Here is a 12864-nt window from a genome sequence, read left to right as displayed (position 1 = left end):
GTGTGGATTATTCACTTATATTGTACCTAATCTTTCTTAGCTGCAGAAATAAAACTAACCAATACTTTGCCACTCGGGTTGACTGATCACACAAATATGGGTGAAATTTTTCATTGTCTCCCTGTTCCAAAGAGGGACCGGCCCCTCTCGATATCTCCCAGTGGTTACAATGAACAGCCAACTATGATTCAGGAGGCAGATGAACTTTAAGTGACGGTATATCCAGCTCTGCTGGAAGCTTTTACATTGTCCCACAAATAAACAAAGCAAACCAAAACCTGGGTGCTGTAATTAATTTATTAATTTCCAATGGTACTATTATATCAATAATGATCAACATGGCATGTCATACACAGTATAAATGTCATTATATACTTAACATTCTTTGAGAACTACAACAAATAAATTAACTTTCACTTTCAGTGAAAAAGAGGCGTAAAGAAAATCAGAACTGCCAAGTCCACTGGGTGGCAGCAAAGCAGCTCTCCTGAGAATACCTTCTACATAGCTTGAGAGGATTCACCACCACTATCTAAATAAATATTAAATAAGTATCATTAAATATTCAGAAGGCTATAACAAGTTTAGCATCTTTTCTGTGTAGTGTCTTCTCTACATTCAATCCTTGGTCCCAAGTAGATGTTCACCTCTTCTCAGATCATGGTCAGCCTGGATATGGCCTAAAAATGGGGAAAAAGTTCAAGTAAATTCTCACATCATAATTTTTTTCCATCTTTACAACATTCATGACCTATTATGCTGCAGATTTTAAGGCTCATTTTCCATATGCTGTAATGATAGACCAAAAGAAACAAAAATACTCTTACCATTTGAATAAGAGATTCGAGTCTGTTATAAAACTCTGTGGCATTTTGCCTCGGATGCGAGACACACTCTTGGCAGGTGGACTAAAGGGAAACAACCAAACACAACAGAAATTAATTTAATAATGGCCTCTGCTGTGAGTGCAATACATGTCACAAATATGACTGAAATATCAGTCTAAATTAAGGTATAAAGACAGAAAATTATGAATTAATATTGATAAAATATTCTCTTACGTTGACATTTGGTGAACTGCAAAAGTTCAGACCTCTCTCCTGAAATGGGGAAAAAAAAAAATTGCTTTAATTTAGAAATGTACAATCCTGCAAAGGTATGCTTTAAGATATACAGATTGATGAAACATTCCCACTCCCACCCATTTACTTACAGTGAGGGGATGCTTAAGGCTCCTGAAGAGTTGTCTCTGTCTTCCCTCTTTAACATTGAAACTGACCTCCAGATTGGCCTGGAAGCATTTCAGTGCTGACAGACAGCAGCAGTCCTGTAACAAATTGAAACATTTGTGAATAAAACATCAATACAACATCGACATATATCAGCGCTCCTTCTCATAAATGGTTTATATATATTTTTCTAAGAAACGAGCATAAAAAGTGCTTGATATTTGGTATGGATTATCTGATTAAAAGTTCAGAAACGTTTTGCAAATGGAACACAGCATTTTAAACTCACATCAGTGCTACTTTTGCTTGATTTACTTGTTTGTTCTTTTACAGAAAACTGGAAAATGGCAATGGCACATATGGTAGATTAACCATTAAAAAAAAAGGAATAGAACTTAAAAGTTACATTTTGTGAACAATGAATGTAGTTCACCATCTACGCCAACTGTTACACTGATTAGTTTTGATTTTTTTTTTTTTTTTTATTATGATGCAATTGTACATGTGTCAAGTAGACGGGGAAAAAATCCACTGCCATCAAAACATTTCCAAGAAAGCAGTTTTTTTCTGGTTTCATGTCATGACTTCATCGTTGCTGTCGACTTTCCAATCAGACAAATGCATTACACTGTTACTTAAACTGAAACTTAAGCAAGTAAAGTTTCCATTATTTTAAAGTTCCTTTTCCTGAAAGTGATTTGGACATTTTTGTCAAAATTGTTTCCCTCCAGAAACCTTAATGGAAGTGTTGATGTCTCGACATGTTTTTTTCCAAGTCAAACAGTTGCTGTGTGTGCTGTTCATGAACCCAGTGAGCTTGGGTCAAATCTTTGTTTTAGATCACGGCATGACTGCTTGGAGAGTTAGTAGGTTTTATTCCCTAAGGGTGAGATTTGAACAATAAGAACTGCTGACTTTACACTTCCTCACTGTTAATACATTTGAAATTATCGGACATTTCTTTTACATTTGACTGTCACTGTGCAATTTTTGCTCTGTGAAGAGCTTTATTCAGAATATAAAGTTTTGTTTTGCAAAATAATGGCTTCAAGCCCCTTCAGGAATCCTTGTCATTTGTGGGTCAACATAAGCTGTAATTTGCCAGTTCTTAACCAAGAGATTGACCCAAATGTTTTCTAGCATGCTAGGGAGCATTTTGAGTTTTTGAGGTGGTGTGAGGAAGTGTCATGGTTTTGTTTGCTCTCTTGCTTGATTACTCATCACATTTCGTCTGAGAGTGCAACGGAAGCTGTGAGAAAATACACTGAGCAAGCTCTTGACTTGACTCACTCAAGAGCACAAGCCTGACAAGAAAGAGAGCTGATGTGGATTTACAAGTAATGGCATTCTTTTAAAGTGTAGTGCACATAATCAGATTGTTATGAAGTATGTTATCGAATTGCAAGATCATTGCTTTACATTAAAGAAATGAGTAATTGTTTTTCTTTCTACTGTAAGCTAGATAATAGATAAAGATAAATATCACTGTTATAATAGGATATTGGGTTGGTTTTGATGATCATATGCTATTATAAGTACAAAATGAAAAAAAAAACATTATTATGAGTACAAAAATGATTTAAAATATGTATGCTCACATTTCAGCACACTCTGTAAACTATGACAGATTCTCTAAGTTTAGCTGTGTTAGCTTTGCACTACTTATGTAGATCTGCCTGTTGACTCCACTGTACAGTATAAAACTCTTTTAATGTTTAAGTTTTTGAGACTAACTGGCAGAGGATTTGAAATTTTAACAGAACAAAATATATTTAAAACATTTCAATTTTTAAGCTTTAGTTCTCAACCTTTACAGCTGATTTGTTATAGGTTCTTCGGCTATGCATTTTTTGACTTCCCACATCATTTGATGTACTCCTACAGTAGCCAGCACATGATAATTAGTTACTGTTGTAGGTGGGAGAACAATGAGTAAGCAACCACAAATATTTAATGTGGTCGGTGACCATACTGTCTATTATTTTGAAGTTAGTTTGGCTTACCTCGATATTCCTTGGTGGAGTGTATAGCAACTTCTCACTTTGCTGCAAGACAAAAACCAACAACATTGTGATTAGTAATGATAAATGTGACCAAAAATTGGTCAAAACTGTGTAAAATGTAATGAAGACAAAACCCACCTGCAGGCTCACTTTCACAGCATTCAGCTGTTTGAGGACCTCTTGTAATTTCTTCCTCTGCAATGTTCTGTCAGTCTCCCTTGTTGCTGTGCTGGCCAAAGAGCAGCAGTAGACTGCAAACAGGCAAAACACAACCAGCTTCATATTGTCAGTATCAGCAGCAGGTACCAGATCACCAAAAGAGGCTTTTCGAGAGATTTACTGGAAATGCAGACAGTTGTGTCGCGTACCTTTTTATACATATCCCTGAGGACACAGGAAAACCACTTGCAGATCGTTGGAAAGGTGCAGAAACTGGCGTGTGTGAGTAATGAAATTTTCTTTTCCACTGGCAGTCACCACTACGCGATCCGAGAGTGTCGTCAAGCCGCGCGTGCGTGGGGCCTATAGATACGGCTGTGTGAATGTAAACTTGTGTGAGTGCACCCGACAGGAAACTACAGGAAGACGGCACTTCCCATTTTCATTTTGAATCAGTGGAGCGGCAGCGATACCGTGTCATAGGTAGTCTTCGTAGGTGTGGTATTGACAACCTGAATGCACATCACTGCATCATTGTGGCCACCTACACAAACACACAGAGCCTGCTGCAACAACAGGAAACCCTTTTTAAGTATTAATGTTTAAACAAACAGACAGTAAGGAGATCTGATATTTTGGCTGTGAAGGAGGAAGACATATTTACATTTGTATTTAGGAATCTTACATAATATCTTTTAAATTGGTATTTAGACTGACGCTTCAGCCCAGTATCTCACTGTTGCTCAGCAACTAACAAAGGTCTCTCTCTGATAAGCAAAAGTTTGGGAACCTAGAGCCCAGGAAACATAGGTCGACAAGAAATTAAGATTTTGGGGATTTTGGACCCTAGTAACAAAGACCCACTGGAACTAAGTACCCTGGGAACACTGGACCCTGGAAATATAAGACACTGGGAACATAGAATCCTAGAAACCAAGTAAAACTCTGCAAACTCAGAACTTCGTTAAAAGAAAAGTATGACTATGGCAAACTTAGGACTCAGGGAACATAGGGCCACAGGAATTTAGGACTTGGGAATGCAGTACCATTGGACTGTAGAATCATGGGGACATGGACCCAGGAAATGAAGGACCCTTGAAACATAGAACCTTTGAAACGTAGGCCTTTGGGAACATAGATACGCTCCCCATCCATTTTTTTGTGACAGTTAAACAGAAACTGGGAGAAACAGAAAAAGAATGTGTTTAAGTTTAAAGGTTGTTTTTTTAAAGTCTTTCAAGTTTAATGCATACACACACACACTTCTCTTACATGTGCCCCAAGGTTTTCAGAAGAGCAGATATAAAGCAGAAAGTAGCTTTTGTAACCACTACAGTGTCTTCAGGTCACAGAAATAAATAAAATGTAAATTTGTGTGGAAATTTTACTGAATATTTCTTCAGTGATGGTCATCAATTCCAATGTGCATTTGCTGTACACATTTGGGAAATTCAGAAGGCTTCATGTGTTAGTCAGTGGTCCATATACAGAACTATAGCTGACACACTGTGCATTCAGTCTGCCCCGTCAGTGCTAGTTCACACGTTCTCTCGACACACAATCTTACATCGATCTTTTCGGCAAAGGGGAGGAAGTGAGAGTGATACTGAGAGAGAAAACCCCTCTCGTCTGTTCTCTCTCTTTGTCACCGTAAGGGAAAAGGTGGGTGGGGGCTTCAATTGGTCTGAGAGGTGCATCACCCTCAAGCTCCTGTCTTATTAGGAGTCCCTTCTGTGATGCACACACAAAAGGAAAATTGCGTCCTCAGGTAGAATTAAAATTCAGAAGAATTTTCCCCCACTAGCTGCCATCAAGGAACCCCTCACAAGCCACCTGTGGTGTGTGTGTGTGTGCGTGTGTGTAACTCTTACTAAGCAGCTTTGTCAAAATGAGCACAATGTCTCAAAAGGAAAATCTATGCAATCTTAGACGCAAAAAATAAAGCTGAGGAAATATTCAAAAGAAAATCTGCCATTTAAAAAGTGCAGTGAAGATTAAATGCATGGAAATTTAAGTTGATGAGTTTTTCTTTACAATTTTCTGGTCAGGTACCCTCGGTGAAAAAATGCTAATAAGTATATTATACATATTACATATTACATATATACATATATTACATATATTTACTCATGTACTCTAATTTTCAGGTACACTTTACCTGTGTATTTTCATTCTCCCCTAATTTATTTTATGTTAATTTTACGATGAATTGAGGAGTTGGCTTGTCAAAACGTTGAGGCAGGAGAAACATCAGCTTAATAGATTCTTTGACAATGCCATATTACTGTGAACAATTAAGTATTTATTTTGGTCAGGTTAAACAATAATTAATCCATGAGTTACAACTAACAGTTAAGAAAATGTTGGGTTATTAGAAAGTGGAACCAGTTGTTTCAATGCATTTATGACAAAAGTCTTAAACCTGTCCTTTAGTTGTTTTGCTTTTGGCTGAATGTAGCTCTCAGGACCGGCTCCTCAGATAATCAAAAAAGTCCACCATTCTCCAATGGTGGAGAAATGTAATCGTCACATGTGCCTCATCTGCAATTCAGAGCTCAAGAATTTCCATGAAATTTAGTGAAACAATGCTATACAGAGGCATGATGTGGTGATGACTAATGGTCTCAGTCAGACATGTCACTGAGTGAGAGTGGCTGTTTGTGGTCAGCCAGAGTGTTAAACGCAGTGCAAAAAGTGTGAGTCGAAGCAAGGCTGCAGATGAGACAATGTTGATAGATGGAGGTCAACATGTACGAGGGGAAAGAGAAGAAAATTGCAACCACTTTTCTTTCTTGAATATATTCAAAAGGGACTATCACTATTTGATGCTCTGTATCAGATTACAGCTTCAAGCTAATTCATCACACTAACCTTTAAGACTGAGATTAGTTATCAGTTAATTTGTTTCGTTATTTATATAAGGATGCCTTTCCAGTTAGAAATGTGAGCATAAATCTGTCAAATGTTTTGGGAGTAGTTGGACTGTAGTTTTAATTATGGCACATTAAATTACTCAAAGTTATACAAGATCTGAAATTCTCCTACATTATATCACATCTTGAGGTGGATGTGATTTGGTTTTTGGTGAACAAAAATGTCTTCTGTCAGCTTGTAGGAAATGCGCTACTTTACAATTTACTTTACTTTGAATACCTTGGGTTTTCCTGTGTGTGTGTGTGTGTGTGTGTGTGTGTGTGTGTGTGTGTGTGTGTGTGTGTGTGTGAGAGAGAGAGAGAGAGAGAGACAGAGAGACAGAGAGACAGTTCATGACAATTATGCTATTAGAATTACAGTAAAAGGCAAGAATTGACCTGAGTTATCTGTAGCACTTTAGTTCCTGCATCCATAGATTAAATTTATGTCTCTTTCACTGACATTTATTTTGCAGCTGTTTAATATTCCACTCCATTGCATTTCATTATTACGTTGCTCCTGTCATCAGATGTCTTGTCGCTGCCACATATCACGTTGTTTGTTTTGTTTTGACTCGGATTTCTTACTTGGTCACACCATGATGATGTGATTTTTGTTTTTTCATGGTGTGTTTACTACTATGTCTGCAATTGGAGAATTACAGGCAGTATTCTAATATTTTATCTTCGTGTAGTCCTTATATTGGCACAGGCATGCACAATGGGAGGATTATGTATAGGAACCATTTCATGTCAGCAACGAGGCAGCATTTTGTCTTTAGTTTTTAATGCATACATGGATAATCTGAAAACAGAGGCACATACGTATGATTGACAATATTTTGATCAATCAGATTATATATGTGAAGTGAATCTGTCCATAAATTGCTGGCCTACAATAGCTAATAAATGTATTTAAGATGATTGTTAATATTAAAGAAGATTACATTTTCTAAATTCTTGTAATCAGGTTTTAAAGTGTGTTATGAGATTAAAGATCTCAGCCATCGTATTGTCGGTGATTCATCAGATTTACCACTGTCTGTTTCAGAAAATGGCATCCAGTTTGTGTGTGGGTGTAGTTTTCTAATTTCTGTCTCTTTTGTTATGAAGTTATGTAGTGATCTGTGTTTACTGTTTTCATTGTATTTTTGCATATATTGTCTGTTTCATTATATTGCACTGCTGTTACTTCGAATGAAATGAATGTCTAAAAAACTGCCAAGTGCACTGTTGCTGTGAAATTGTTTAACTGTGATTACAGTGTGTGTGATTGGAAAGAAATATTAATCGTTGGTCTCTTCTCTGTCTAACTGTTGAGTCTCCAGTGAAATCATTGGGCAAACGCTCTGTGCTACAGTAATCATCAGCATTTCAAGTTGTGACACACATCATGTTGACGGGTCGAGATTTATTAATTATGTCGTTTACTTCCTACTCCCACTTCAGTAGTATGATTTCCTACACTGCGGTCTCCGCTGTGTGAAGAGTATGCATTTCCGGGGCGAGTGGGTGCGAGGTTGAAAGTTTGCATGCAACTTACATGCCCGCATACACTGGTATATTGCAGAACTTTGTTTACTTGTGTGAAAATTCTATTTGATACGCGTTAAAATGTAATCTGTTATTTTAGAACCATTTGCAGGCCTGGAAGAAAGGCAATTGAAAGTAACTATCAGTGATTGAGAAAAGCCAGCGTGCTTTATATTACCGTAAGTGTACAGGAAGAGTACAAAGAGGGTGTGGGTGGGGGATCGCCTCTTTTGGTCCCCTGCAGCGGCACCGCAGCAGTCATGACACAGCTTGTTTATAATGATTGATTATTTTTTTGCTGAATTCAAAGATCTATCTCTCTGTATATTTTTTATGTAGAATTCAGCTCAAATCAATCACAATTTATTCATTATTTAGAGGGGACAGTTGGCACCTGCAGGATCGGTTTCAATCCCCAGCCAGTCCTGATGAACCTAGCCCTTGGCTGGTACAGTACAGTAGAGTTCACTATACTGTGTTGTCAGATATTTTCTACCTGTTGTTTGGAGGTTGTTTTGGATATCTCAATGGCAAAAAAAGAGCAGGTCTGGTGATGTTCGGATTCCAACAAGCATGACTGTCAGTGGTCAAAACTATTTTTTTAATTTGTTTTCCCTGCTATGACTTATTTTTTCCAAATGATATGTAAATCTTTAATTAAATGTCACCAGAACACAGAAAGTGCTGAACTGATGGCAGCTATTATTCAGTGACTTATAAAAACGATCCGATAAAACCACTCGGAAACATAATGCCTGTGTTTAATTTCTCATTTGAATGTGTGTGTGTGTGTGTGTGTGTGTGTGTCTGAATCACACCTATGACATCTTCTAAACAAGTGTGTAAAGGTTTACTGTGTTGAGCTGGTGCATTATTCTGAATGACTGTAAAAAGCTATAGTTAAACTGACCCGCTGTTTATTGTCTTGACTGAGTCACCTGGGATCTGCTCATGCAAATTATATAGTATAAATAAAGATGAGTTTGTCTGCATCCTTTGCTGCAGTTTACTGACAATAAATGGTTAAAAATGAGCATCTACCGACATTTGGGTCAAAATCCTTCCCCAAAAGTTGTTCTAAAACACTAACTTTTGCACTTGTTTACTTTTTATTCGTCCTTCTTTTGGATTTGACATCCGACTGAGTCATCTTTAAATGAACTGCTGCCCTGTGTAATAGGCATTTTATTATGTATGGCTATAATCAAATCAAATCAAATATTCTACAGAATGATGTGGTGTGTAATGACAATAACTGTCAGCTGCAGTTGTGAACTGATCTCTGTCCTGTCGAACCACACTGTGGATTCTTGAAAGAGGACCAAGACCAAGTTATTTGAATTTTATACCTAGTATCGGCACAAATTAACAGAATCAAAGGGTGAAAAACATGATTACTCTCATCAAAGCTAAACCAGAGAAGCAGATCCTATGTAACTAATACAACACAAAGATGGGCTAATAATTTTGCAATTTATTTTGGGAGATTAACTTCTATATTCAAATGTATTATACTGTGGAGTCTACAGAACCAGTCCTCTTTTCATTACCTATACAGCATCGCCTGAGCTACAGGAAGTATAAGGTACAAAATACAGTAAAATACACGTGGTTATTAAAGACTATAAGCCTTCTTACTTGGTGTTTTAACTGCTTTCCTTATATTGTATTATGTAATTCAGCTTGTAGCACCAAAACCTGAGTTCTTTATATCAGGTACAGTGGTGATGCAACACCATACTGTTTGCCAGTGCAGTTCTTGAACACTCCTTGTCGACCAACCTTTTTTTCGCCCTCAAAGTCATGTACACCTGATCTACTCAAATGTCTAAAGGTGATTGGTTGAGGAATGGAAACAGATCTCACCTCACCAGTTTGAGCATTTAAATGTGACATGTGCAAGAGTCAGGTGTCCAAATACAAAGGTAGAAGGGGTGAGGATTAGAATTAGGCATCATTTATATACAATGAAGCATTATGGCTTTAAGCATCATGTTTCCTTAACACTGTATAGGAATAAAAAAAGGAGATGCTCACAAATCATGCTAACCTGCAGCTGATTGTCATATCTGGCAAATTACAGTAATAAATCACTGTATAAAATGTAAGTAAAACACTGATTTGAATGTTGTATATACTGATTACATACAACACAGAATTCCAAATGAATTTCAGAGACACTAGCATCCTCATCACACTGTTGAACATTAAGTTAGAAAAATGCTAAATGTTAAAATTCAAACATTTCTGTCATAAGAAAAAAATAGCTAGCAGCTATCTCACAAATATAACTTTTAAAAAGCCAACATACCACTGATGCAGCCGTCCTTTTGTTCTTCTAGACACAATGACGGTTATCAGTCTTCAGCTTGTCTTACTAAAAGGGGGCTTGTGAAAATACATTGCCCACATCACGGTGACACATTCTTGACATTTAAGGGTTAATAATGTAATCACCTTTTACCAGCAGCAACTAGACTTGCAGCGCTTTGTTGTTTTGGAAATTGTTCATTTTATGGGAAAAGAAGAACGGTAGCGGAGCAGTGGGAGTACTGAACAGACTGCGTGATATGAATGCTGTTAAACCACATCAGTAGGGGAATAACACTCCGCTGAGGGGCCTGTGAACATGTTAAAGGCCATGAAACTGCCACTGTATAAAAACATCCATCTCCAGTTGGAAAGTTTTGCTCTAAAAATCAAACATCCAGCGTTTGAACAACACCTACTCATTCACAATGACTCTATCTAGTTAAAATGTTGAACTGGTAAGTCTATCTAAACCGTCTCTCTACTGCACATAAACATTTAAGGTCAGAAAACAATGGTTAGTTTTAGCAGCGTCTTCAAATCTAATAATTGTGTTTTTTGAATGAAGTCCCTAAAATAAGTTTTTTTTGTACTGCACAGCTTCTGAAACCCATGAACACGTCCTGAATTTAAATTTGGCACGCAACTTGAAAACAGTCCTTATCCCATTGAATTAAGAGGTTACAATCTGATTGTTAACCACGAGAACAAAAAGCTTCGAAGGGACACAGTTTAGTAAATTGACAATTTGTAGGTGTCTGCGTCCACTCACAGTCAGTTTCATCTTTGTTGTTCAGCTCTCACCAGAGGTGTTTGGTGTCCTTTGACCCCTTGCACACTGAAGATGAGAGTCATAAGGGGTTCCATAAAATGAACCTATGAAATATCTGGCCTTTTGATTTGGCTCATCTGTAGCAATTCCAAGTTTTTGCTCAACGGATTTTTATAGACTTGCTCTTATGTAAAGTCTTCTTTTAAAATTCCTTTTATTCTTCTCAGTTCTTTATCTTCTTATGTTCATAATGTGATGCTGTCTCATTATCCTTATATTGCTTTCATTCTTTCATTTGCATTTTTCATATTGACCTTTTGTGATGTTCTTGTTTAAAATGTGTCTTTAATTCCATCCTGCCCCTTCATTTGTATTCAGGTTAGAACAGTGCTGTTGTTGGAATCATGTGCCCCCTCAAGTGGTTGCCAGTTTGTGCACTAGTTAATGAGCAGTCGTTAATGTTGCTAACACTAGCTACTGATAATGTTGCCAATGCTTGCTTCCTAACACTAGGGGAGTACAGTACGCTTGACCCACACCGTAGAACTCATTATGTTATTTTCCATAGACTGGCAACTACCAAAACTATAGGTCGCAGACAAAACATATATTCCACACGATACCAACGGTATTCTACTATTGGCTGATAAACGTCAATAAAAGCTGGAACTCAGAGCCCTGCTCTAGAGAAGAGTCACGATAACACAAGTTCCAAATTCTTGGCTGTCCCATGATCCACAGAGACTTCAAGATAGTTCACAGCGGGAGAGTTATGAGTGTATACAGAGCAACTTAATCCTCTATGGTCTCAACTTTTAAATGAACATCAGCACTTAATGGTCAGTACTGCTATGTGTAAAAAAACATTCTTAGACATAAAGCTGTCACTTTGGACCTTCACATTCATAATAATGTTTTAAGAAATAACAAGCTCTTTAGATGTATTATTTCAAAATAATATTTGTCTACATTAAAATCTAATCAATATGCCCATAAACTTCTCCTTAGTTTGGGCTTCCACGTGTTTGGCTTGGCTGTTGAGTGTTTATTCTGTGTGATTGTCTTATTGAGCTTCCTGCTCTTGCTTCATCTGTCAAAGCACTTTGTAAAGGTGCCATATAAAATAAAGTGACTAAAGTTATCATAAATTTAGAGAAAAATGATTTAAGAGTCACATGTTGAGATTTTGGAACGCTAAGATTCTAAAAGTGTGCCCATGTTTCTCTTTTATCAGCATTAAACAATATATATGTGGAATATTACAAAAAAAATGGATCTCTCATCTCGGGACTAGACTTTTCATATTTTCCGCCTGATGTTCCTTCGCCGTCTGGAACAGGTTATCACAACTTTCACAATCAGTGGCAAGCATCCTCAAAATAATACACAGCCGTCTGACGGCTCGGAAAAACACGTCACTGCAATATCCTGTTTATTTTAACAAGGTATTTCGTTTTGGCCAAAACCAGACATCCGCTGTATATTACATTAATCAGCGGGAGCGTCTTTCCTATAAAATGATCAGAACATGTAGGTAACACAGGGTTATACTGTACCTATTTCAGACGATGACTTGGTTCAGTAACTCAAAACATGAAATGAGAGTGACTTTTACTGTGTTACTCATCCCAAGCTCATGCTTGTCATTTCTATCTACAGTAACAATTCTTGTTAGTCAACATCAACTTAGTCATCTGACTTTCACTGTCTGTTCCCCGACATCTGAACAGTATTGACATGCATCTCCGTGCAGAATATAATGCAACAAAGTGAAATAAACTTGAAACCTGAAATTTCACAACACTAGCAAACATTATGAGTCTAGGGAGATAATTTCTTGTATGCACATGGAAACATAAGAACTTAAAATGTAATTACAATACTGACACAAAGGAAACACTAAAGAGAAACTAAGGTGTATATAAAGTGAAAAACAGACACATGAA

At 37.2% G+C, this 12864-nt stretch overlaps 1 protein-coding gene across 2 annotated transcripts; it reads right to left on the bottom strand.

The window, feature by feature from the left end:
* Window positions 1-307: 307 nt before the first annotated feature.
* Window positions 308-4703, bottom strand: il21 (interleukin 21). 2 transcript variants are annotated; one of them, XM_037077670.1, is made up of 7 exons: window positions 4438-4703; window positions 3371-3957; window positions 3233-3274; window positions 1214-1327; window positions 1062-1100; window positions 828-908; window positions 308-680 (listed from the first exon to the last, which is right to left on the bottom strand). In XM_037077670.1, the coding sequence occupies exons 2-7, from the start codon at window positions 3512-3514 to the stop codon at window positions 654-656; spliced, it is 447 nt and encodes a 148-aa protein (XP_036933565.1). In that variant the 5' UTR covers window positions 3515-3957; window positions 4438-4703; the 3' UTR covers window positions 308-653. The 2 variants fall into 2 exon arrangements, with proteins under 2 accessions (XP_036933565.1, XP_036933566.1); XM_037077671.1 differs by lacking the exon at window positions 4438-4703 and having other exon boundaries at window positions 3371-3766; window positions 3865-4333.
* Between the last annotated feature and the right edge of the window lie 8161 nt (window positions 4704-12864).

Source organism: Acanthopagrus latus, chromosome 18, assembly GCF_904848185.1.
Source record: "Acanthopagrus latus isolate v.2019 chromosome 18, fAcaLat1.1, whole genome shotgun sequence".
In the NCBI taxonomy this organism is placed as follows: domain Eukaryota; kingdom Metazoa; phylum Chordata; class Actinopteri; order Spariformes; family Sparidae; genus Acanthopagrus; species Acanthopagrus latus.
The sequence above is the reverse complement of the archived record's forward strand: the minus strand, read 5'-3'. Positions and strand labels throughout refer to the sequence as shown.

What these genes read in the sequence shown, in the direction of transcription:
- il21 (XM_037077670.1), bottom strand. Translation starts at nt 3,514, where the DNA reads ATGAAGCTGGTTGTGTTTTGCCTGTTTGCAGTCTACTGCTGCTCTTTG. An exon ending in CTCCACCAAGGAATATCGAG is followed by an intron (nt 1,328 to 3,232) that starts GTAAGCCAAACT and finishes AATTTGTTACAG; the next exon opens with GACTGCTGCTGTCTGTCAGC. An exon ending in GCAGTTCACCAAATGTCAAC is followed by an intron (nt 909 to 1,061) that starts GTAAGAGAATAT and finishes GTTTCCCTTTAG; the next exon opens with TCCACCTGCCAAGAGTGTGT.